Source organism: Peromyscus californicus, unplaced genomic scaffold, assembly GCF_007827085.1.
Source record: "Peromyscus californicus insignis strain IS unplaced genomic scaffold, ASM782708v3 Scaffold_4__1_contigs__length_199733344, whole genome shotgun sequence".
NCBI classification, from domain to species: domain Eukaryota; kingdom Metazoa; phylum Chordata; class Mammalia; order Rodentia; family Cricetidae; genus Peromyscus; species Peromyscus californicus.
Window position 1 is genome coordinate 99,475,387 of NW_026294562.1, and position 24,034 is coordinate 99,499,420.

Sequence of the window (24,034 nt, forward strand, 5' to 3'; positions counted from 1 at the left end):
TAGCTCAGCAGTTAAAAGCTCTTGCTGCTCCTGAAAAAGACCCAGGTTCAGTTCCAGCACCTACATGGTGGCTCACAAATGTCTGTAACTCTGCTTCCTGAGAAGCCGGTGTCCTCTTCTGGCCTTCACAGGCACCAGACACACATGTAGTAAATGTACATAAATGCAGCCAAAGAACATACATACAAAAATAAATCTTTTAAAAATCATAAAAGGTGTGAACATAGAAATGTTTTTCTAGTTTGTGTATCCTATATTTTATGTGTACATAAAATCATTCATAAATAAATATGTGTGAGAAAGACACAGAGAGATAGACAGAGTCAGAAAGACAGTCATAGTCTCTAAAGGTCAAACCTGGGATGTTGCATGTGCTAAGCAAGCAGCCTACCGTGAACTACACTCTCCAGTACTTAAGATTTCTTGACTCACTGTTTTCTCTTTGCTTATAATTTTTAACATAACAGTAAATACAAATATTAAGTGGTACATTTACACCTACTGTGAACACACAGGAACCCCAGAAGTATGAAAGCGTATAGCTTCTCCCTCGTTTCTCCTGACAGATTCTGCCTCTCTGAATCTAACTGCAGACTCAGCCCTGACCTAAAGGGAAAACTGTTCCCATTGATGCCTTAACATTCTGCAAAAAGACTCCCACTGTCCAGCAGTGATGCTTTATTATCCTAATTACATTTCATTAAAAGTTCATATTTATTTTTAGTTTTTCCCACTCCAGTCAACATGTGACAACAAAAGACTGAGGTCATATAACCTGTACCTCCAAAGAGAACTTAAGTTACAGTCTAGTCTCTCACATGATGGAAATTTCTCTAGCTGCTCCAAAGTCAAGTTTTCCCTCATCTTCTGTGTTAGAATCAGCCATGCTTCTTCAGTCCAGCCCTGAGCAGTGAAATTGCACTTTAATTGGATCTGTGGGCTCAAATAAAGCAATCTGTTCACCTGCCAAGAACAGTTACTTAACAATATCAACAAAGAAAATGTCTACTGAAATCTCTGGCTTTATTCTTTTCCTCACTCAGAATGTTTTGTTGTATTTCCTGTTTTACCATTAAGCTCATTAGCACAATCTAGGGATTAACATCAACATACATAGCAATACAACAAATATAAATATGTGTGGGCACACATAGGCACATATATGCACACACATAGCTAGTGTTCTAGATACTTGAGTAAATTTCTCTTATTCCATGCCAAGACACTATTCTATTCAAATTCTTTCAACTTGAATACAAATAAACATGTCCTTCAGTTCTCAGATAGTTCTGGAAATAAGGTGGATCATAATTTTGCCTTGCTCCTACTCTGAGCTGCCTTTGTGTGAACTTCAGTGTTAGGAAAATTTTAGTTGCAGGGCTGTCCATATACTGAACTGAAGATGTGACAGTAACATCCTTCCTTATACCTTTGACTCTTTTCTGATACATATATTTAAGGCATACAAAATAGCACATCAAGTATATAAATGATTATTAGAGTCAAGAAAATTGACCTATCACATTCCATCGATATCATTCTCTGGGTGTATATATATATATGTGATTCAGGCATGTAAGATCTACACTCCCACCAAATTTGCATAAATTCGTACTCTATTAGATTTCTATTCTTATGCAAGTTACATCCTTTGACCTATTTCTTCCCATTTCATATCCTTGACTATCTGTATTGATGGTGTTCTATTCTGTTTGCATGTATACTTTTTTTTTTTTTTTTTTTGGTTTTTCGAGACAGGGTTTCTCTGTGTAGCTTTGTGCCTTTCCTGGAACTCACTTGGTAGCCCAGGCTGGCCTCGAACTCACAGAGATCCACCTGCCTCTGCCTCCCAAGTGCTGGGATTAAAGGCGTGCGCCACCACCACCCGGCTTGCATGTATACTTTTGACTTATTATCCATCCATCTCTCAGTGCACCACTTGTTACGCAATTTACTAGTGCCTTGATCCCTCTACTGTTATTCTTTCTAGGCGTCTTTTATGCTACTGTAGGTCATTGCTTTGGTTCATTTTAGGGTTGAGGCATAAGTTCTTAACATGGAGATTAAGAGAGAAATATCAGCAAAGCACTGCAAGTAACAACTGCTGCTAAGGATAGAGCTGAAAGAGAAAAGACTCATGCCACACACTCACCTCATCACATAAGTCAAGAAAATTTCCCAAGGACAAGATGATGTTTTGCCATCATCTTAGATATAGACATGGTTCCTGATGGCAAGTTTATCTAAAAATTGCTGGGAAAATAGATTAGGGGACATTATAATGTGTCCCTCATTGTGAACAAATTAATAAGACTGCCTAAATTATACATTTACTAGTTACTTTATAGTGATTTTTATCACTTGAAGTGTATGTTAATAGATAATATAATAAAATTCTATCCACTTTTTTGTGTTGAGAATCAATGTTTACCTGAGGTTTATGAATAAGACAACTGCACCATCAGGACACTTTAGTAAGCCACCATTAGCCCATTTCCCAAATAACTAACAGTTGCATTTGTTTCTTTCTGATGAAACTTTCCACTGTAGATAAAGTTATATTCTCTTTCTGTTTCAACTATGTGTCTTCCTTTTCTGTTGTCTCTTTTCATTTACATTTTGACTGTCCTATTCATCTCTGTTCTGTTTCCTATTGCTATTTCTATCCGGGTCTTTATCTAGATTTATGTCTTTTCAGTTTGTAATTCTGTTTCCATTTCTTCTTTACCTTTGTCTCCTCATTTTTCCTAATATTTCTGATTTAGCTCTTGCTTTCTTTGGCTTTTATCCCTCACCTGAGTAGAGTTCAGTCTGTACTTATTACAGATACCCTTTGATTCTGGAAGACTTGAGGCTTTAGTTAGTCCTCTATCTGTATTCCTCACCAGCAGTAATTATTTGCATATTTCTCTTCATCTAAGGGAGGGGTCTTGGTATAGGTACAGCTCTTCATCTAGAGATCTACACTGGCAGGTTATTTGGTGTTGATCATTGTTCGGTCTTGTTTGGGCATACATATTGTTGAGATTTCTCAATAGAACTTTTCATCTTATCTAGAAAATATAATCTTGCAGATATAATCTTGGAAAATACAATCTTCCTGAACCTCTGGCTGTGATAAAGAATCGAAATACACAAAACATCAAAGCAGACTCAGGTGATTATATTTATATTTAGATATACTTCTGTACACACATACACACACAGTGTGTAACAAATATAATCAAAGAAAAGCTATCAATTTGAGAATGGAAGGGGCATGGGAGGGGTTCAAGGTGGATTTCAGAGGTCCTAGAGGGAGGAAAAAATTATATTTCAATCAAAAATATTTAAAATTCTTTTTGAAATCATGGTAGTGAAGCCTGATGCTAGGTCTCCTTGCTGACCATGTGTTTAAAAGCCAAGTATAAAGGGGCAAAGGCTCATCTTTGGCCTTGACTATGCTTATTTCAGATCATGAGCTCTCAATACATTCTTGTTCTTTATACATTCTTATCCTAATTTTTCTTTTGAAAACTATGGTTTTATTAAAGAAAGAATAACACAAAATAAAATTTATTGCTTACAACAAACATATAGAGGATATTGAAGATATATTTGATGGGTAAATGTCTACTTTTTTAGATACACACAGTTTTTATCTTTGAACATGATTGTGTGTGTGTGTGTGTATGATGATTTTGTCACCTTATCTAATCAAAATATACATAACTTTTAGAACCATGATAATTCATATATTTTACAATTATCTAATTTCAGTTGTTTTTTTGATTAGTCTTTAAAATATGTACCATTATTTTCATTAAAAATTTCTACAGTTTTCACCTAAATCACCTACAATGACTATCTTTTTTGAATGTAATACATTTGAGATCAGTCCATGTCATTATGTTGTATGCAATAGAAGCTATTGTATTACACGCCAGAGCATTTTCATTTCCTTTATATGCCAAGTTTTGGTTTTTTGTTTTAGGGGTTATTTTCTGAATAAGTTAAGTCAAAAGCTTTCATATTGAGGCAGGACAAGGCAACCCGGTAGGAGGAAAAGGGTCTCAAGAGCAGGTAAGAGTCAGAAATACACCTGCTACCACTGTTAGGATTTCCCCAAACCCCAAGCTAATAGCCATAACATATATGCAGAGGACCTGATGCAGACCCATGCAGTACATTCTTGCCATTTCAGTTTATGTGAGCCCATGTGAGTGAGCTCTACTTAGTTGATTTGGTGGACCATGTTCTCCTGATGTCCTCTATCCTCTCTGACTCCTAATTCTTTATGTCTTTATAAATCCCAGAAATAACTTGTGATTCATATCAAGATTTATGGATAATTTTATTAAGAATACATGTAAATATGGAGAAATGTCATATATAGATCGGATATTCCAAAACAAAAACATGGACTTCAAAGTATTAAAGGTATCCAATTTTTCTCAGCGATTTTTATATTTTTGTGCATAAAATTTGCATATTGTACACTAGGTTCATCATTAAGTATTTAATATTAATTTATGAGTTAATTTCTCAATTAACATTTATCGATTAATTTGTTGATTGACATCTAAGCTTATCTTAATTTTTAGCTATTATGAACAGTGTAGCAATAAACATGGACATGTAAATATGCCTGTAGTATATTAAATAAGAGTTTTCAGGTGATATGAATGAGATGCCATAGAAGGATCACATGGTACTGAAAGTTTTAGTTCTTTGAGGAACATCCTCACTGATTTCCACAGTAGCTGTACCATGTCACATTAGCCACAGTATTGCATATGAGTTCATCCTTCCCCAAATTTTAACTAGGATTTGTTTGCTTCTTTTCTTGGTCACCATCTGAATCTCTTAAGATGGAATCTGAAGGCAGTTTTAATTGGTGTCTCCCTGATGGCTACAGATGCAGAACACTAGCAGACATTTATTTTACATTTGTGCTTATTTTGAGAGCTGTTTGCTTGATTAGCTCATTCATAATTTGGGGGGAATGTTTAATATTTGCACTTCTTCATATATACTAGTTATCAATCCCTGTGTTATTGTGTAGTTTGTAATATTTTTCATGTCTAATCATTCTTGCAATCATTTAGTTCGCTGTGGAGAAGCTTATTAACATTGTGTGATCATGTTCCTCAATATTTATATTTACTGTTACAGTGGATTCTTTTTCAGGACAATTGATGCCTTTATCTTGATGTATTTTCTCTATCAATTTCAACATTTCAGATTTTATATTAAATTTTGAGTTGATTATTTTTAAGAAAAAATGGAATTTTTAATTTTATATGTGGATATATATATATATAACAACTAGTTTTTGCTGTGTTACATGTACCAGATATTTCTCTTATATTTTTAACATTTTATTTCTCCTGTGAGTTTTGTAGGAGTAAAGCTTTCTACTTTTTCTGTGGCTACAATTTTAGAACAGTGCAAGACATAAACAATAATAGTGGACATTTAAAATCCAATTATATTTCACTGAGTTCAGAATAATATCTGTGTTTTCTTTATCATAAGGCCTATTTCAATAAGGACTATGATTTTAAAGTTTATATTCTCCCGTGAATATTGAACATGTAACCCTTCTTACATTCTTCCACAGAATTGCTTCCAAAATATCTTCCTGATCCATCCTTAGAAATCCTTAAATTTCAGATTGCAAGGCAAACTGGGTGGAATACTACTTTTGAGTTATCAGCCACAATACCATTAAATGCATTATTTTAATTTCTTGCATATGTTCGTGTTTCACATATATTAAAAAACTTTATTAAACAAAAGGTATATGCTTATTAATCCTTTAATTTCTATTACTCCATGCAAGGGCTAACACAGTAAAGTATACCTATACCACATGTGTGCTGATGATCCAAGTATCTTGAGGGAAAGTCATTTTTTAATCAGTCCATAGTTGGATATACAAAATGGGTTTGCAAGCTAATGTGCACTGGATCCATCACACTGGTGTCAAAGTTTTTGTGAGATGCGTGTGACATCCATCGTATATGTCAATTATGTTGTTTGCATCTCTAATTTCCTCCATAAAACAGAGAGTTTAGGCTTTTTGCTGTCTCCTAAATAAAAAAAGTTTACTGAATCAGTTTTTAGGAAACAAATATGCTGTGTCTGACTTTGTATAAATTACTTATCAGCAGAGAATCAACCTCGACGTTAGCTTGTTGGTTGGTAAGGAAGTCACATAAGTCATTTATGACATTCATAGACCATGAAATTTTATTGAGTTTAGTATGAGTATGTTCACTTTGCTTTGATTTTCTTATGATCCAGATAATATGAATTAAACTAAATTTTTAATGAACTATTGTTATTATATAAATTTTCATAACATAAATTTCTTAATAAATCATTGAGAAACAAAGCAACAACCTCTGTTCTAAGATTCCTTGCATTTTACTTGATGATCTCTTCTAGACACTGATTTCTATTTCATTTATCAAATAAAGAATTATGTATGCCCAATTCCCCAAACTTTTCTTTTGACTGTCACTTGATAATGACTTGTCTGAACTATTTATTCTCATCATTTATATTTTATATTTCTGTGAATGCAATAAAGTAAAACTTGTATTTTAAACATAAAACACCTAAATATTCACTAAGCATTGCTAAATAAATTAAAATCTTGAAAACTCACATATGTAATGGAGAATCTCCAACCACAGTTGTTTTTGCGGTAAGAAAATAGCACCAGGTTTTTCAGAAGTAAAGGGTAATCTCTGTTTATTTTGGAAGGAGCAAATTAAGGATAGCCTTTCTGATTTGTTTTGTCTTTACACTATAGATGATGGGGTTGAGCACAGGGGGTAAAAGAAGGTAAACGTTGGCCATCAGTGAATGAACTACTTTGGGGGCTGACTGACCATAGCGATGCACTAGGGACAGGCTAAACATGGGGATGTAGAAAATCGCCACTGCTCCAATGTGGGACACACAGGTGCTGAAGACCTTGTACCGTTCTACAGAGGAGGCAATAGTGAGGACAGAGCGAATGATCAATATATAAGACAAGACAATGCATGGAGTATCTGCCCCTGTGGTCAGAATGAGATCAACTAATCCACATATGCTGTTGGCCCGAGTGTCTGAACATGCTAACTTAATTACATCTGGATGATAACAGTAGGAATGGGCGAGGGTCTTCACTTTACAGAAAGAAACAGGCTTAAGGAGCAAAAGTAGGGGAATTATTAATACTACAGTGCGCATAATCACTAGGAAACCCATCTGAATGATTCTAGAATTAGTAAGAATTGTAGTGTATCTAAGGGGATTACAGATTGCTACATAACGGTCAAAAGCCATAGCCACTAGCACCCCAGATTCTATACAAGTGAACCCATGAAGAAAAAACATCTGAACAATGCACAAATCTAGACTGATTTCATTTGCATGAAACCACAGGATCCTCAAGGTGGTTGTCATTGTAGAAATAGTCAAACCCAGGTCAGTGGCTGAGAGCATGGAGAGGAAATAGTACATAGGTTCATGCAGACTGTGCTGAGTCACAATGATAAAGAGGATCATGCTGTTCCCAGAGAGGGCAGTGGCATAAAGACAACAGAAGGGGATGGAGATCCAGGCATGAGCAGACTCTAGACCTGGGATACCAGTCAACAAGAAGGTTGGTAATTTCGATGTGAAGTTGCTCAGGAATTCTGTGTTGTCCTGCATTTGTAGCATTTGCCTTTACAACGCTCACATCCTAAGAAGCAATAAATGGTATTGTCATAAAAAAGTATTTAAACAATATTCTGGTAAAAATAACTATTCTAGGAAATAAATTACTTCATCCAGAAAACTAAAACTTATTAATCTACAATTGTAGAGGTATTTAGGAAAAACAATGATGTTTTATCCTTAAGTCAAGAAAATATGTTCACATAATTTTGCACATTTATATATTTATTTTTGTGTTCATAGATTTTAAGTCCCAACAGATTATGTGCATAGACAGTCACTTCTAAGAATGTAGGAAATTGGAATGTTTCAATGTGGGAGACTCAGTTCCTAGAACACAGTAAAACAAATGCATTGGACTTTGAATATTCTGTTTAAAGTGATCAAGAGAAACCTACTTAAAGATGTTCATACATTTGGAATGCATGTGTGACACTCCAGAAATAGATCTCTAGAAATAGATCATTTTAATCCCACAGAATAGATGAGCAGGCAAAAAGAGTGGGCTACTAAAAGAAAAATAATGAAGACAGAGTGTTGTGGAAGTTTAAGGGAAGGATTATCTCTCCTAAGTCATGGGAAGCCTGAATGCTTTATGAAAACCATAAAAACAAAGAGACCCTGTTTCCCCATGTATATGATGATAACAGAGATGAACTGTTTGAGCAGCCAAGTTTAGTGAGTATTAAAATATTCAAATGCAGTTCAGAGTATGTTAGTGATCTTGAAAAAAGCAGGTGCACTTGCTAACTGAAACTGACACTCTACAGCAGTGGCTTAGAGAGTGGGTGTAGAAATGTGTTGGTACAGTTAATTTCATTTTTAGAAACGTAACAGTTAAGGCATTGCCAGAAACAGATTGTTACTAATGGAGGCTGAAAAGGATATGAATGTGTTATGAAAAAGGGAGAATTTAGATAAACATACAAATTTATAAACTGTGGTTATAGATACAATAGACAATGATGCATTTTACATAAAGAATGAGCAAATTCAGTTGATACATAAAAATCTGAAAGCATCATATGATTGAAAACAGTACAAGAGAGTAATTAGATTCCAGGAAGATGAGGTTAGCATTTTCATTGCTAGGGTGTGTCAAGTAGATAGATTGATGGAAAAAATCATGCCAGGGTGTTTTCTCAGGGAATTATGATGGTTACATTGTCTCCTTTCCCAAAAATATGGAGTGATAGATATTAGCTTAAGGACAAGGTAGAAGATAGAATTAGACAGGCAGATGATTCTACAGGCATAAGTGTTATGGATCCCTGTTCATTTAAATTTATAAATCACATAATTCATTTATAGGATTACTAAAAATCAAATTATAGCACTATTACTTACCTAGTTAAGGTTTTCAGTCAAATTTAGCATGAAATTTGCTTTACACTAATAAATATCTTGTAATGTGTTTTTAATTTATCATTCTTCTAATGCTGTTTTTCTTTTTGTTTAATCTCTAATTTCATGAGTTTCAACTATCTGAGAAGAATAATTACAATATACATCTACAGACTGCTTTATAATATTATATGGATCCCAAAGGGTAGAGTAGTGTATGCTATCACATGAATTTTCTGTAAGACTGTTTGAATATTTATGTGTAGATAATAAATAAAATTAAAGACAACACAGTGAACATTCTTATCTATCTTACCAGGGTCGTGTGGAAACAGGAACTTTCTATGTCTTTGCTATCAGACATAGAACAGGCTATTGTGCTGGGACCTATGGACTTCTTAGTAAATTTGAACTGAACTGTGAGATTATATGTAAGATGTGTATCTCTCTGGAGAACCTTACAAAGAAGAAACAACATGAATAAAAACACAAGATACTACCACTGACTCCCAGAAGGTTTTAAGCTACTATCTCAAATGAACAGCGGTTCCCAGGAGTACTGAATCATAAACAAAGCACTCATAAATAGTTGACTCTCCATATTGATGTGCTCTGTTTCTTGTGCATTCTGTCACACTCACTGTGAGTTCACATGTGCACTGTTGTGTCTGAAAAAGAAAAAAAAAAAACACTGTTTTCTTGTAGTTATCCATTATCACCTCTGGCTCATGCAATGTTCCCACACTCTCTTCTGTGTTGATTCCTGAGTCTTGTGGGAAAGGCTCTCTTCTCTAGCTGTCCCATTTAGGACTTAGTATTCCAAAATTTCTTATTCTTGGAATGCTGACCAGTTATGGGTCTTTGTATTAATTGCCATCTAATTCAGGTAGAAACTTCTCTCATGTGAGCTGATGGATGCACTAATCTACAGGGATAGCAATAAGCTTCGGAAGTCATTTTAATACTATACCCACTTAGCAAAATAACAGTGGGTTCTCCCCTAGGGCCTAGGACATATCTAGACACAAGTTCTTGTCTTCAGTAATGTTGCCAGGTATGAGTTCTATCTAGTTGAGAGGATCTTAAATCTGATCAGAAAGTGATCACTTACTCCCATAATGTTCAAGCTGCTATTGTACCAGTAGGCATTTCTTGCCAAGACAATTACTGTTGTAGCTCATGGAGTTCAAAGATGAGTAAAGTTGTGCCTAGCATCTTCTACATCAATGCAAGGTAACCAGAAGTAATGAAGCTTTCAGATCAATATGACATTGATTTCTCTCTGTTTTATGACTCAGATATGTGGTGTCTTCAGCAATAGAGCATGATAGATTATAGCCAAACTTAACTAAGATACACAATGTAATACTTAAACACAGGTATACAAGGTGTCATTATCAGATCAGGGTAATTAGTATATTCATAGCCCTGGGCATTTATCATTTCTCTGTATAAAAGCTTTTCTATGTATTTTGATGTTTTGTGTTTTTGATTAAAGAATAAGAATAAAATAGAAGAAATCTCTTGAATCTGAGACTAAAGCATGACAGTGAATTCATTCATATGCCTGTGCTTTTTAAACTGTGTACATACTTATATACAAATGTGTAGTTGGATGTTTTCCTGCCCTGACTGCCCACTACCCACCCTAGCAACTGCTTTCAAATTACAACATGGAGTCATAATATTATTTATACTCGGCCAATAGCTCAGGCTTGTTATTAGCTAACTATTTTTTCTTTAATAATAATTTTTTTTATTCATTTTACATACCAACCACGGATCTCCCTCTCATCCCTCCTCCTACTCCCCCTCCAGCCTTCCCTCCAACCCAATCAGTAAATTGTGGGTGAGGGGTGCAATAGAGGGGATGGGATGGGAAATGAGAACTAGCTAACTCTATTTATGCTTTGCCACATGACTCGAATGACTTATGGGTTGCTACCTCATTCTCTACACATCCTGCTTGCTCAGTGGTTGTCTGGCATCTCTCCTGACTCCACCCTTCCAACTCCCAGAGTCCTCTGTGTCTGGCTATCCAGCCTGTGCTTCCTGCCCAGCTACTGGCCTGTTGGGTTTTTTTTTAACCTTTTAACCATAGAATAAACAACACAGATAATCTCCACAATGATGCTTTTCTGTGCATATTGAACTAAAAACCTAGAGTCCCAGCTTAGTCAGTTAATGATCACCCGTTCCAGATATGGTTTGAACATGAAATGTCTCCCATGGACTCATGGGTCCAAGTCTTGTTCTCCATTAGTAGGACTACTTTGGAGGCAGAACTGTTCTGGATGAAGTCAGTCACTGGGATTCTGTCCTTGGAGCTAATGCTCTTCCATGATCCCTTCCTGTCTTTCCCTGCTTGCTGCTCACCATTTGGTAAGATGCTATTCCCCACCAAATGCCACTTCCATATTTCAGCCTCACTCTAGATCCTCAGCAATGGAACCAACTGAGCATGAACCAAATAAATCCTTACTAACTTAAGGTGTTTTCTTTTCATAAAAACATTGTGTCACTGTTGTGGAACATTAATGCTCATGCAGCTTGTTGGAAAGTTAAACTACATTTCATTTTCTTATGTTTTCTGATGCCCTGTGTTCTAGTGACAGGTAGTCCACTTTACTGAAGACTATTTTCTTATCATAACCATCTCTGACCACAAGGAGTGAGAGTGTTCATTTCTTCTTCATTCTTCCCTTAGTATAACAGATAAAATGCACAAGCAGATCAGTTTCTATCCAAACCCCAAGATCAGTTAAGATTAGCCAACAAAGCATTGTAGAAACCAATTCTTCCTGGAAACTGACTGTGAAAATGTTTTAAAATAGTTTATCTTAATTATATGGCTGACAATTAATGAAGGACTAAAGCAGTAGGGTAGTGTTGTAACTTTATAACTCTTCCTTTCTTTATAACTTTATAACTATTTATAACTCTTCCCTTTTAACTCTTCCTATCTAAGAGAAAAACTGTCACTCCAGGACATAATTCCACAGTTATTTTTATTTGTTGTCTGTATTTTCTTTGTAAATTGTTTGTCTATGAAAACAAGATGCATTTGTGTTATGGAATAATCCTTCTGTACACTGTGAATATGTATTGCTCTATATATTGCTCTATCCTATGGAAATTTGCTTGCTGACTGCTATGGGCCAACTGACTTGTATTTCATTTCATTATAATACTATAAAATTAGTGTATTGTGTTATCTTAATATCAGTAGAAACAATGGCATATGTTGCTGGCTCTGCAGCTGGGATCCTGCTGTCTCTAATCCCAGGGGCAGTGGGTGAATAGATGCAGAACTAATGGCACAGGCTCTGATAGACTTCAAGTAATCTCGTTTATTAAACAAAGGACTGAGGCATTTATGTGTGTAGGTTTTAGCAGGCTCTGCTTCCAGCTGCATGGTGTTTCCTGGTTGTCTCTGGGTCGTATGTCAGCAGTGGTCATCTTGAGGGTCCAGTTTCAGGGTCCTCTGGGTCAGGATACTACTGCACATGTCAGAGCTCTTTGTTTGCTTAAGGCATGGCCCAGTGCTTTTGGCCTTACCCGCCTCAGGAACAGAATAACAGAAATGGAGTAATTCTCCAAAATGAAACAGAGCTAGATTTAAATTATAAATCTTCCTGATAACCAACACATTTCTATGGGCTAAAGTTTGTAGGGATAGTATGCAGGATAAGACTACTTATATTCATACTTTTACAAAAATCATTTCATTTAATTTTGCAGTGACTCTTTAATACAGATATAAATGTTATACTTTGTAGATACGGGTATTGAAGTGAGATCTTCTTACTTGACCAATAGTATCAATTGAAATTATGTGGTGTGCTTACTATCTGACACTCAGATGCAAATGTCACTGTGAAATACAGAAGCAAAATGAACTTTGCAATGCTTTACTTTCTAATACAAACTAATATTTCTGTCTTTTGTATATTGATTCAAAGTAATAAATAGTAGTGTACTTTTAAGTTTTGTCCTATTCAATTTAATATGTTAATGTAGTCATTGGAAAATCTAGATTGTGCATTCTTCTATACATTGTCCTAAAAGAAATAGAACATATTTTTCAGGTGGACTGGGGCAGGTAAGGATGGGCACAGGAGGGATGAGGCCAAGGGGTAAAAATGCACTCACTACATCAGTTGGATCACATGTATTGCATTTGTATTGTTTTTCATATCTATTTCTCCTGACTAGAAAATAAAATCTGAGCCAATGTATTGTCTATATTCCCTCATGGCTATGGAGTCTCAATACATTATCACTGCTCAGTATAATATCCTTGCTTTGGAATAGTCACTCAGATATTTCAAGCCACTTGTGAATGAATCCCTGTCCCCTAGACTTCAGGCAATGGGGATTAGAGAAATAATACACACCTAGTTTTTCATCATTGTAACAAGTTACCTGAGATACAATTAAAAAGGAAGAAAATCCTACTTTGGCAAGTGGATACAGAAGTCAGGTCCTGCTCACTTGGTTGTGTTGCTTTGAGCTAATTCATCATGGCAGGAGGGTCTGCTAGAGGCCTGTTTACCTCATGCCAGCTTGGAGGCCACGAGAAATAATGAACTGGGATTCCTAATGCCCCTGAAATATTATACCCAATGACATAATGTTCTTTTGTGGGTCGCATCAGTTTCCATTGCCTTCCAGTACTGCCAAAGCCTTAAAGCATGTGTCCTTCATTAGTTTGCAAAATTCTCTTGTGTTTAATCAGTAGCAAAATTGTATGTGTACCAAAGAACTGTCTTAAAATAAATATTTTTGTCATTTATTATTAGTGAAATGTTTGTTTTATATGCCTATTTTATATATCTATGTACCAGGGTCATGTAAATCTTAATTATTATTTAAATAGTAAAATTAAACTTCAGCAACTAAAGATAAGTTTTGAAAAATACAATTGTGAAAAAGAAAACAAGAAGGCCCTAAGCCTTATTAACAACAGTGGGTATTATTAGCATTTAGATGTCTGTTAAATAGCTCCTATACATGTGTATTCATTTTATAATTAGCATTGAGAATTATGGGAATTAAAGTTATTTTCTCTAAAACTTAAGAGCATATCAATAATTCTTAACATCTTTACTACAAATAAAATATCACCTAGTATTCAATCACATTTCTTCATTTGGTTTTATTTATTTTCCTCTCTCCCTCCTACCCGTTTCCCCTCATTTTCTTCTCTCCTTCCTTCCCAGTCTGCCTTTCTTCCACTTCCCCCTTCTCTTCTCCCCTGCTCCTTTCCTCCTTCCTTACCTCCCTCTTCCCTTCCTCTCTTCTTTTGTTTTAATTTATTGAGATAAAGTTTTTCTATATAGTCCAGACTGGCCTCAAACTCACAATGTTCCTGCCTCAGGTTCCCTGATGCTGTGATTATCGGCATTTACCACCACACTCAGTTCCTACAGGATGAGTTGTATGTTTTCTATTTATTTTATATATCAAGATTCAGGCAGGACTTAAACATATGTCTGTTTCAAAAAGGATATATTTTAATAAAAAAATTACCAGATGGAAGAAAGGTGCATATTTTTAACTGTTTGATGAAATGATTAGGTTTTTAAAAATTGTATGACTGTCTATTTGATCCACGACAATCTAGTAAAATATTTACTGATTTAATGGATGAAAAGTTTCCAGATTTTGAAGTTAATAACATAATTTAAGAAGCAAAAGTTCTGATATGAATAAAGACCTGGATAAAGAAATCATTATAAGAATAACTACAATTAAATTTTGCCATAAAAATCCACAGTGACTTTTGTCTTTTCCAAATAACATTGAGATATTTGGTTTAATATCAACTTGAACACAGAACTGAAGATACCAATAAATAAATTTTGTTTAAAAAGAGTTTTTTTTTCTTTCATGAAGAATATACACTAACTAATTTTGTATAATACATCACATCTCTAAGATCTCTAGCTGTGGATACCATGAAATTCATTCTTCCTTGTTCTGGAAGATTTCCAGCCTATAGGCTAGCTTTTCTCATAGTGATGACTTTACAATGGTAGGTAAGAGCCTGGGAACTGTTCATCATCTGTGTGGGTACATCAGTGTGGGTAACTGAAGCATGGGATGCTGTGATCCCTGGTTCAAGGGCCTTTTCCACAACATCCTTGGATAACCCTGTCCCTGATCTGTTTGGTTCTAACGCCATATATGATGGGGTTGAGCATGGGAGGAACTAGTAGATAGACATTAGCAAACATAATGTGCACAACACGGGGTACATGGTGGCCAAAGCGGTGGGTGAGGAAGGTGAAAAGGGCTGGAATATATAAGGCTAAAATGACACCAATATGAGAAGCACATGTACCAAAAGCTTTGAGACGGGCTTCACCTGAGGGCAACCTCAGCACAGCTCTCAGAATCATCACATAAGATACACTGATGACAATTATATCAAAGCCAACCACAGAAAAAGCCACAAAGAGCCCATATCCACGATTGACTTTGGTATCAGCACACACCAACTTGAGTACAGCCATGTGCTCACAGTAGGACTGGGGAATGACCTTGTTGGGGCAGAAGGGCATCCTGGAGATCATGAAGCAGAAGGGGCTCACCCACAGCAGCCCTCTGACCATCACAGCTGCCCCAAGTTTGATGACTACAGATGTGGTCAGGATGCTGGAATGTCGGAGTGGGAAGCAGATAGCCACATAGCGGTCCAAGGCCATAGCCATGAGCACCCCTGATTCCACAGAAGAAAAGGCATGTATAAAGAACACCTGGATGAGGCAGGCCAGGTATTCAATCTTGTGATCGTGAAACCAGAGTATGGCCAGCATTTTAGGTTGTGTGGAGGTGGACAGGACGAGGTCAGTGGTAGCCAACATAGCCAGAAAGAGGTACATTGGCTCATGCAGTGTGTGGTCAATCCGGATTATGTGTAGGATAATGATATTTCCAGTCACTGCCACAATATACATGATGCAGAATGGAAAGGCAACCCAAAACTGATAATCCTCCAGTCCTGGTATTCCAAGCAAGATGAAAAACGTAGAATGAGAAGAGCTGTTCCTTGAAGCCAACATGAAAGAATTGGTTATATTTTCTGTGTAGTAAAATTAATTGGCTCTCTGAGGATAATAACAGCCAAGGCATGGACGATTATTTGCACTGTGTAATATTATGATTGAATTCAATAATAAATTGTTGTAAAATCATCCTTTATAATAACTATTATTTTGTAATATAAAATGATGTTACTTAGTATTTTATTAGTATTTGTAACATTCAAAATGATATTAGAACATGTCAGGATCTGGGGTAATTATTTCCTAAAGAAAATATATTCTTGGAAGTAGACTATGCCAAGGGCAAACTCCTGTGACAAATTAGTTACATTAAACCTTGCCATTTTCTATTTAACAAATTACTTGGTCTACCTTTAACACAGGTCCATTTATCTCTGTATTAGGCCATTTGAACAGCAGTAGCTTATAGTAGGAAGGAAGCATGGATTAAAGGAGCATAGTAATTTATTCTCCTACTATATTTGATTATTGAAGACAATTATCTTCTTGATTCTAGCCCAAAGAAAACTATAAACCATCTATGAGTTTGCAATTATACATATTATATTTAATGAAAATCTTAGAACATGAATATCTTATGCTTTGTGATTGATTTGGTCTCTCTTTAAATCAGTGTCTTTCTCTGGTACAGTGTAAAAGTAGGCACAGGCCACATCTTAGTGCACATCTGCAGTTATATTCCAACACAGACTTGCTAATACAAACTGCAACCTGTGTTTGATTGTAAGACTGTAGTTTATTCGGGGATGTCCTGGATGGTAAATTATTCATGAAGATGGCTTTGAATCTGACACTGAGCCTAGCTCCTCTGTTCTTGATAAAGAGAAGTTGGGTAAATGTATGGTGAGAGAAATATCTAGTGAAGGCCATTATTCAGATACAACAGACTCACTAACTGACTAACAATATCCCCAACTGGAAACTTTCCTGATGGAATCCCCCAAACCCTACTTGAGAGTTGTTCCTTAGAGTTATTGTCATTTCTCATACTAGAAGTTATGGAGGAAGTTACTGAGTGGCAGCTCGTATCTGTACTTGCTTTAATGTTGCTTGTTTTATGATGTCCGAGCTCTCTGAAGAATGTAACTTGCCCCACCCCACTCCAATAAAAAACAAAACAAAACTGTAAGACATGGGTGACAGGTGACTTGGTTCTTAACAAACATCTTTTCTCTAAGTCTTTGCTGCCTTGTTCTTGGGTTTGAGAGTCTTGTTTTTTACCTCTTTCATAACAGAAACCTTCAAGAGAAAAGAATATCCTTATAGGCTCCCTTAACAAATCTTTGCAAACTAACAAATGTTTCATTTTATAGGTCTCTAGGATTCTAAATAGGTTTATTCAAAATTTCAAATGGACCTCATACCTTCTTTGTCCCATTCATTTATAATGGTTGAAAGCAATGGTGCTCGGATTTTAGAAGTCTTCTCTACACTAGTAAGTGTACCAACTTTCCAATAATTGTGAGATTGCCCAAACTAATATTCCTATAAAATCTCCAGTAACAATTCAAATATTCACATTGTCTGGAACTGAGGACCTCTGCCTTGCTTCTTTTTACCAGATTCAATCAACTGAAACAGTATTGTATTTTCTGTTTAAACCAGAGGCTTCAGCCTTACCTGCCCAGTATGTCACTCTTGCTTTGTGGGGACAGTCACCAAAATTAAGAGTGATTTAAACAAGCATACTTATATAATCATTATTCTCACCCCCATATACTGGACTAGGTGCTAAAGACATAGCTTTCTAACATGCACAATTACTTCTGATTAACTGTGGGGGAGAGATTATTGAATTTTGAGACCTTTCACTAAAACCCCTTAAAATTTATTTCTGTGTCATTATTTACCATGACAAACAATAAGAGCCCAGAGTCACTAAACAAAATGATCTGTCAATGGTCACATTGTAAAATTATTGTCAGAGTACATGACTCTTGGACCAGGGATTCTAGAGGCACACAGTACTGTCTTTGTTGGTAGTTGAGAATCCTGCCCCAGATGAGTCAAGCAAATCGTTGACCTGTTATGACAAAGGATGATATTCAGGGATCTTAGACAACATACTTAAATAGAGAATTGGGACTCAGGATTCTTACTATTTTCCTGGACCAGGATCTAGGTTGGGCTTTTAGTGTCTCTAGGAATGTATTACTTTCTCTAGATTCTTTCCGCCCTTCATTTCCTTCCTCCCTTCTTTCCTTCCTTCCTTTCTTCCTTCTCTTCATCTCCTCTCTCTCTCCACTCTCCCTTCTGTCTGTCTCAGCAGGGTCTTGATATATACTACATAGCATAGCTGGCCTCCTATGCCAGAATATTGGGAATTTAGGAATATACGACCATGCAAGGCTTGAGATGACATTCTTATTGGTTTCTTCCCATAAGTAGAGGACTCACTTATTTTACACAGTTAGGAAGTAGAACGCCCCCCATGTTGCGTGGCTTAAATGGAAATCCAGTTTTCCTCTTCCCCTCTATCTGAATTTTTTTACAGACCCAGAACACTCATGATAAGAGACATGTCTTGGTCTTTCTCATTCTATTCTGTTTGGCCTGACTTTATACTCTCAGTGTTCACTGCGTGTAGAAACAACAGAATAAAAGAAATGACCTGAGAGCTACATTTGAGATGGAGCTGTGTTCCTCAACAGATGTCTGTTTCTCCCTGAAATTTTCCTTCATATTCTATGGAATCTATTGTTCTCACATTTAGAAATTCCCCTCTATTTCCTTTTCATTCTCACCAACTGAACACATGAAGATTTATGAGCACAAGCTATGCTTAATGGACAGGAAGTTTGCTGACTCTTTGTTATTTTTGATGCATGAGAAAGAATTTCACTATGAAGAGAACATTTTATCGGCTGCTTTGGTTTGAAAGATGGAGCTGTGCAGTCCTTAGACAAGAGGAAATGAACACACAATTTCTCTCTTGACCAATACTCCATGTTCTTCTATTCATCTATAACATGTATTATGCTTATTTTTATATGATGTAACTAGTATTAGCATACTATATAGTACTATACAATAGAAGGTGAAATAAAGTTACTTCTTGTCAAACATTACAGAAAGGGTAATGAAATTTTGACTCTGACTGTGGAATATCTGAACCTAAGTGTAGAGCATGTGAGATTCAGAATCAGTCTGTTCCTGGAGAGCTTCTGTCTGGAGGGCATCTTCCTACCTTTCTAGGTCTGACACAGTGGAAGCCATGATTCTTCTCCCCATCTCAGGGTGTGGCTCAGTGGACTTGGGTTTCTAGATGGGTTGTTCCCAACAAGTCAGGACTTTCTATATAATACATGACTTTGCCTTCAACATTCTTGAAAAGTCCACATTTCCCACTGATTTTTGAGAAGGAATGGATGCCTGAGGCAAAAGGAATAACTCCCCCTGAGATCTGCTATATCTTTGAACAAGCTGACTATGACTAAAGAAGTTCTGACAAGCCCCTGGGATTCAGCCTTGGATAGAGACCTCAGGTCAGTGTCTATTTAAAGAGCTGTGTGGTCTATCTCTTCCCCAAAGCACTGGTTCTTTCCCTCTTTCTATATCCACTGCCTCATATTCACAATGACTCCCTCTGAGACTAGAAACTAAAAGTGGAAGCATTAACCCCTAACTTTCCTCTCTTGTCTGTGTACAGGAAACAGAGACACTTTAAATGAATGCACAAGAAAGTGTGTTGTTGGGATTATGTGAATGAGCTTATGCTTATGCTTACATTTTCTGTTAAAGTATTTATAGTTCTCATTTAAAGCATATTATATACAGCATGACAGCTCATTGATATTTCACATCTGCTTATGTATGACTGTGAGAGGTTGCCTATAAACATGAAAGGCATTGGGTGTATGTATGCATATATGTATACATGTGAAAGTGTTGAAAATTATTTGTATTAAGTATGTGTGTAATTAATGGAATGCTCTCATTTTATGTGTTCATGGTTACAGAATGCGCAGAATTTGTGAAAATACATGCCTGGTTACATTTCTAATAGTGTGAAATTGCATATAATGATGCATACATATGATGGACTTAAGTATATGGCAGTATTTTGAGATAGGGCCAAAATGATGATGGTGATTAGGTAAGACCCTAGCAAAGAATGATAAAGTCCTACTCCAATAATACTAAAGTCCTTATCTGAACACAAAACCATGCACATGAGTGCGCGCACGCACACACACACACACACACACACACACACACACACACACATATACAGAGAGAGAGAGAGAGACAGAGAGACAGAGAGACAGAGAGAGAGACCCCATGAACAAGAAAGCAGAGATCAAGGTGTTGCCCCTATAAATGCATGTTTCCATCAAACTATCAGAAGCTAGAAGGACACAAGAGATTCTCCCACAATATCAAGAAAATGAACTACATCTACTAACACACTGATAAATGGATTTGAGGCCCTTGGATATATGACAGAGGGATTTCTCTGATTAAGCCACTAAGTTTGTGAGTCTTTATCATAGGAGTCCTAGGATAATGATAGTACCAAATATACCACTAGCTTGCTGTGTTCTGTTTTAAATCACATTGAGCTCAAAATAACTTAAGTGGCATTTCTATCCCCAGCTCACAATATTTTACAATATTTTTGTCACTTCTTTATTAAACAACTATCTAAAATATCTTCATTCTAACTTTGATATTTAATCATTATCCATAAGCCAGGTTTCCTTTTTGTTGGTTTTCTAACTATTTATAAAAATATATATTTAAAGGTTGTAGTGTAAACATCATAGAGCTATTTGGATTTTCAGTTTATAGCCTTGCCTATTTTTAAATCTTGATTGTCCAGGAATACATGTTTGTATATTCATTTTAGTATTTATTTGGCACCCTCAGGACATTTTACTATCCAAAGTAGTATCAAGATATCTTATTTTTCCATAACAAGTAGTGGTTTTTGTATACATTCTCTCTGTTTTTAATATAATAATATAATATAATATAATATAATATAATATAATAAATATAATAAATATAATATAATTAATATAATATAATATATAAACATATACCTTGAGAATTTTGTTCATGTCCACAATGTATTTTGATCATATTCATTTGCCATCCCCCATCCAAATCCTCCCATATCTACCCATGTCCCCTTCCAGCTTCATGTTGGTTTGTTTTGTCATTTTTATTTATAACCCATTAAGTCTAATTAGTGCTGCCTATATGCACACAGGTTTGGAATGCTGTCAACATAGCAGGGCACATACCCCTGAAGAAAACTGACTGCTCATCCGTAGGAGGCATCAAAAGTTAATAGCTCCTCGGCTAGGAATGGAAGCTAATGAGCTCCTCTTCCTCCATGCCTGAATTCCTACAGTACAGATCTTAGACAGATAACCACAGCTCTTATAAGCACATGAGCACAAAGGTCTTAAAGTCAGCCTTACCCCATCCTCCCAGACCTCTGTCTTTTACAATCTTTCTGCCCCCCTCTTCTTCAGTGTTCTCTAAACCCACAGAGGGAGGATACATGAGAAAGATTTCTTATTCTTGGCTAAGAACTGTAGAAACACTTATGCCCAGTACCTTGACTAGTTGCATGTCTCTTTATTAACCACTACAGTTATTTCTAATTATAGTGATTGTAACATGAAATCCTCAGGAAAGAAACCCTAAGAAGAATACATACTGACTTGATACACTGGGAAGCATGTATCATTTCCCAGAACTGAGGGAAAAAAGAAGGACTAACTCGTACTAATGAGTTTGGAAACATGAAATATTTCCACAGAAGATTTTCTCTCATGTATCTGAATCCTAGATTTTCCTTCCTGACATCCTGATCTTAGCATAGTAAACTTGTGTTATCTGGACATTTACCTATGCCTACAATTCAACCTCTCTGGCAATAAATATATTAGCTGGGATTAGTTATCAGCTATTTCTAGCCTCAAGTGAAATGGAAGCGTGTGCATTCGCAAACAGACACCAGCTTTTGCTGGTGGACATGTCAGAGGAGCAGCAGGTAGCTATTGAAGTTCAAGGTATCAGTCCACCAGGAAGAAAATCCCTGATGGGTGAACTTCAGTTAGGCAGGTCCCCAAGACCACAGACTCCAGAATGTCTTTTGCTTCTGCTGTACCTTCACATGTTTGACGCTGCCATCTTTCTCTGATATCTGGAATTGTGTGAATGGATGTGGGGAGATTCCCGCTCCCTATAATGTAGTGTGTTTATCTCATGGAAACATCCCGTTCTATTGGGCATTACTACCTGTGAACTATTATGATGATTTCTTCCTAAGCTGTACTGTCTAATTGATAATAATAATGTTAGTTTAAATGGAGTTTTGATGATAAAAAAGTAAAACAAGGAAGTGTCACACAACTAGAAGACATGAGCTTCTATTAAGGAGCCACATAGACTGTGACTCAGGTTAATGACTAAGGAAAACAACTGAGTCCAAGGAGACTGACTCAACTTCTTTTAATCTAAATGTTGAAAGATGGATTCACTAGTTTTGTTATGTATCATAGCTGAAACAAAGCCTTAAAATAGCTTCAAGTTAGATTAGATGTTTTGATAACAGCTTTGAGATGAAAAACTCTAGAAAGCAATCACAAGAACATATAGCTGAGTTATAGATTCATTAGGTTAGAGTGAAAATTGCAAAGCAGTTCAATTGTTACTAACTGACCTACTTTCCTTGCTAGGATTGGCTGGTGATCAAAGGTGACGATTAATTCCTTGTATCAATTTTACCCTCAGTCTCCTGATACAAAAAACTATTGATGAGTGAATATGCACCCTAAAGATTTAAAGTAGAGCTGACTCATTATTTTTTCATGTATAAGAGTTTAGGTTTGTGATCCCTTTAAGATTCCTTATAAGATTACCTTTCAAGATAAGTAGTAAGTGATCGGTTCTTTCTTTGTAACCATAATATGCAGCCTGCCAGCAAAAGAAATGGCTGAGAAGAATATCCTGCTTGCTCATACTCTGTTAATCTGTACCAAGTTACTTAGATGTAAATGTGAATGGTTTCTTGGGATGATTTTGTTGTAATCATGTAAGGAAGATGAAAAACATGTTTTTACCTATATTCATTATAATCATTCACTTGAAAAACAGAATGTAACCACATTGTACTCATATATTGCCTGAAAGATTTTGTTGGGGTATATAAGCTGTAGAGAAAGAATACACCAGAGGGAGAATACAAAAGAATAAAAAAGGAAACCATCAAGAGAGTGTGTGAGTGTCTTTTTCTTTACCCTCTCAGATAAAAAAGTCTTAGTATGCCAACTCTGTGGATTTCCTTTGAGCCCTGCACTGCTGGAGGCTGCCCTTCAGGAAGTGAAAGGGTTTCATATATGCTGTGCAATTGTAAGTTACTCATACCTAACTGTCAGCTATCTGTCCATGAAGCATGACTGAAACTAATAGAGTATTCCACACAGCATCAAATCTGACCAAAGTGTCTAAGTTTCAGCAAAGAAAGTGTAATGGATGGATGCTTCCAACTTGTTTACCTAGAACAGAATGCCTTCAACTTTTCTACTTGAAACCTCATTTAACCTGAAAAATTTTAATGTGATGCTATGTGTCTAGGCATATAAAATAAACATAAAAATTAAAATTTACCAAATAGTAAACCATAAAGTTTATTTTTAATTTTATATATATATATACAAGTTCACTGTGTATTAAAAAATGAAAGAAAATATATATGCAATGAGCTCATTTAATTTTATATGAAGAATTAACTCTTGAGTGAGTGATGCTATAAGACATGGAGAATACTCAATATTTTTAATAGTTGGTGAGTATTTTATTTCATAATCATTAATGTTGAGTATAATATTTTACATACACAGTAATAATTAGAAATATAGTTAGAATGATTCTTAAATTTCAAAATTATGCCTTAATCTGAAGCC

At 35.8% G+C, this 24,034-nt stretch overlaps 2 protein-coding genes across 2 annotated transcripts; both read right to left on the bottom strand.

The window, feature by feature from the left end:
- Window positions 1–6,741: 6,741 nt before the first annotated feature.
- Window positions 6,742–7,701, bottom strand: LOC128095197 (olfactory receptor 51F1-like). Its single transcript, XM_052713988.1, has one exon. The coding sequence runs from the start codon at window positions 7,699–7,701 to the stop codon at window positions 6,742–6,744; it is 960 nt and encodes a 319-aa protein (XP_052569948.1).
- A 7,463-nt stretch (window positions 7,702–15,164) lies between these two features.
- Window positions 15,165–16,118, bottom strand: LOC128095244 (olfactory receptor 52R1-like). The gene has a single exon (XM_052714062.1). It carries the CDS (start codon window positions 16,107–16,109, stop codon window positions 15,165–15,167), a length of 945 nt encoding a protein of 314 aa, XP_052570022.1. The 5' UTR covers window positions 16,110–16,118.
- Between the last annotated feature and the right edge of the window lie 7,916 nt (window positions 16,119–24,034).

Coding starts and splice junctions, on each gene's coding strand:
- LOC128095197 (XM_052713988.1), bottom strand. CDS start 7,701: ATGCTACAAATGCAGGACAACACAGAATTCCTGAGCAACTTCACATCG.
- LOC128095244 (XM_052714062.1), bottom strand. CDS start 16,109: ATGTTGGCTTCAAGGAACAGCTCTTCTCATTCTACGTTTTTCATCTTG.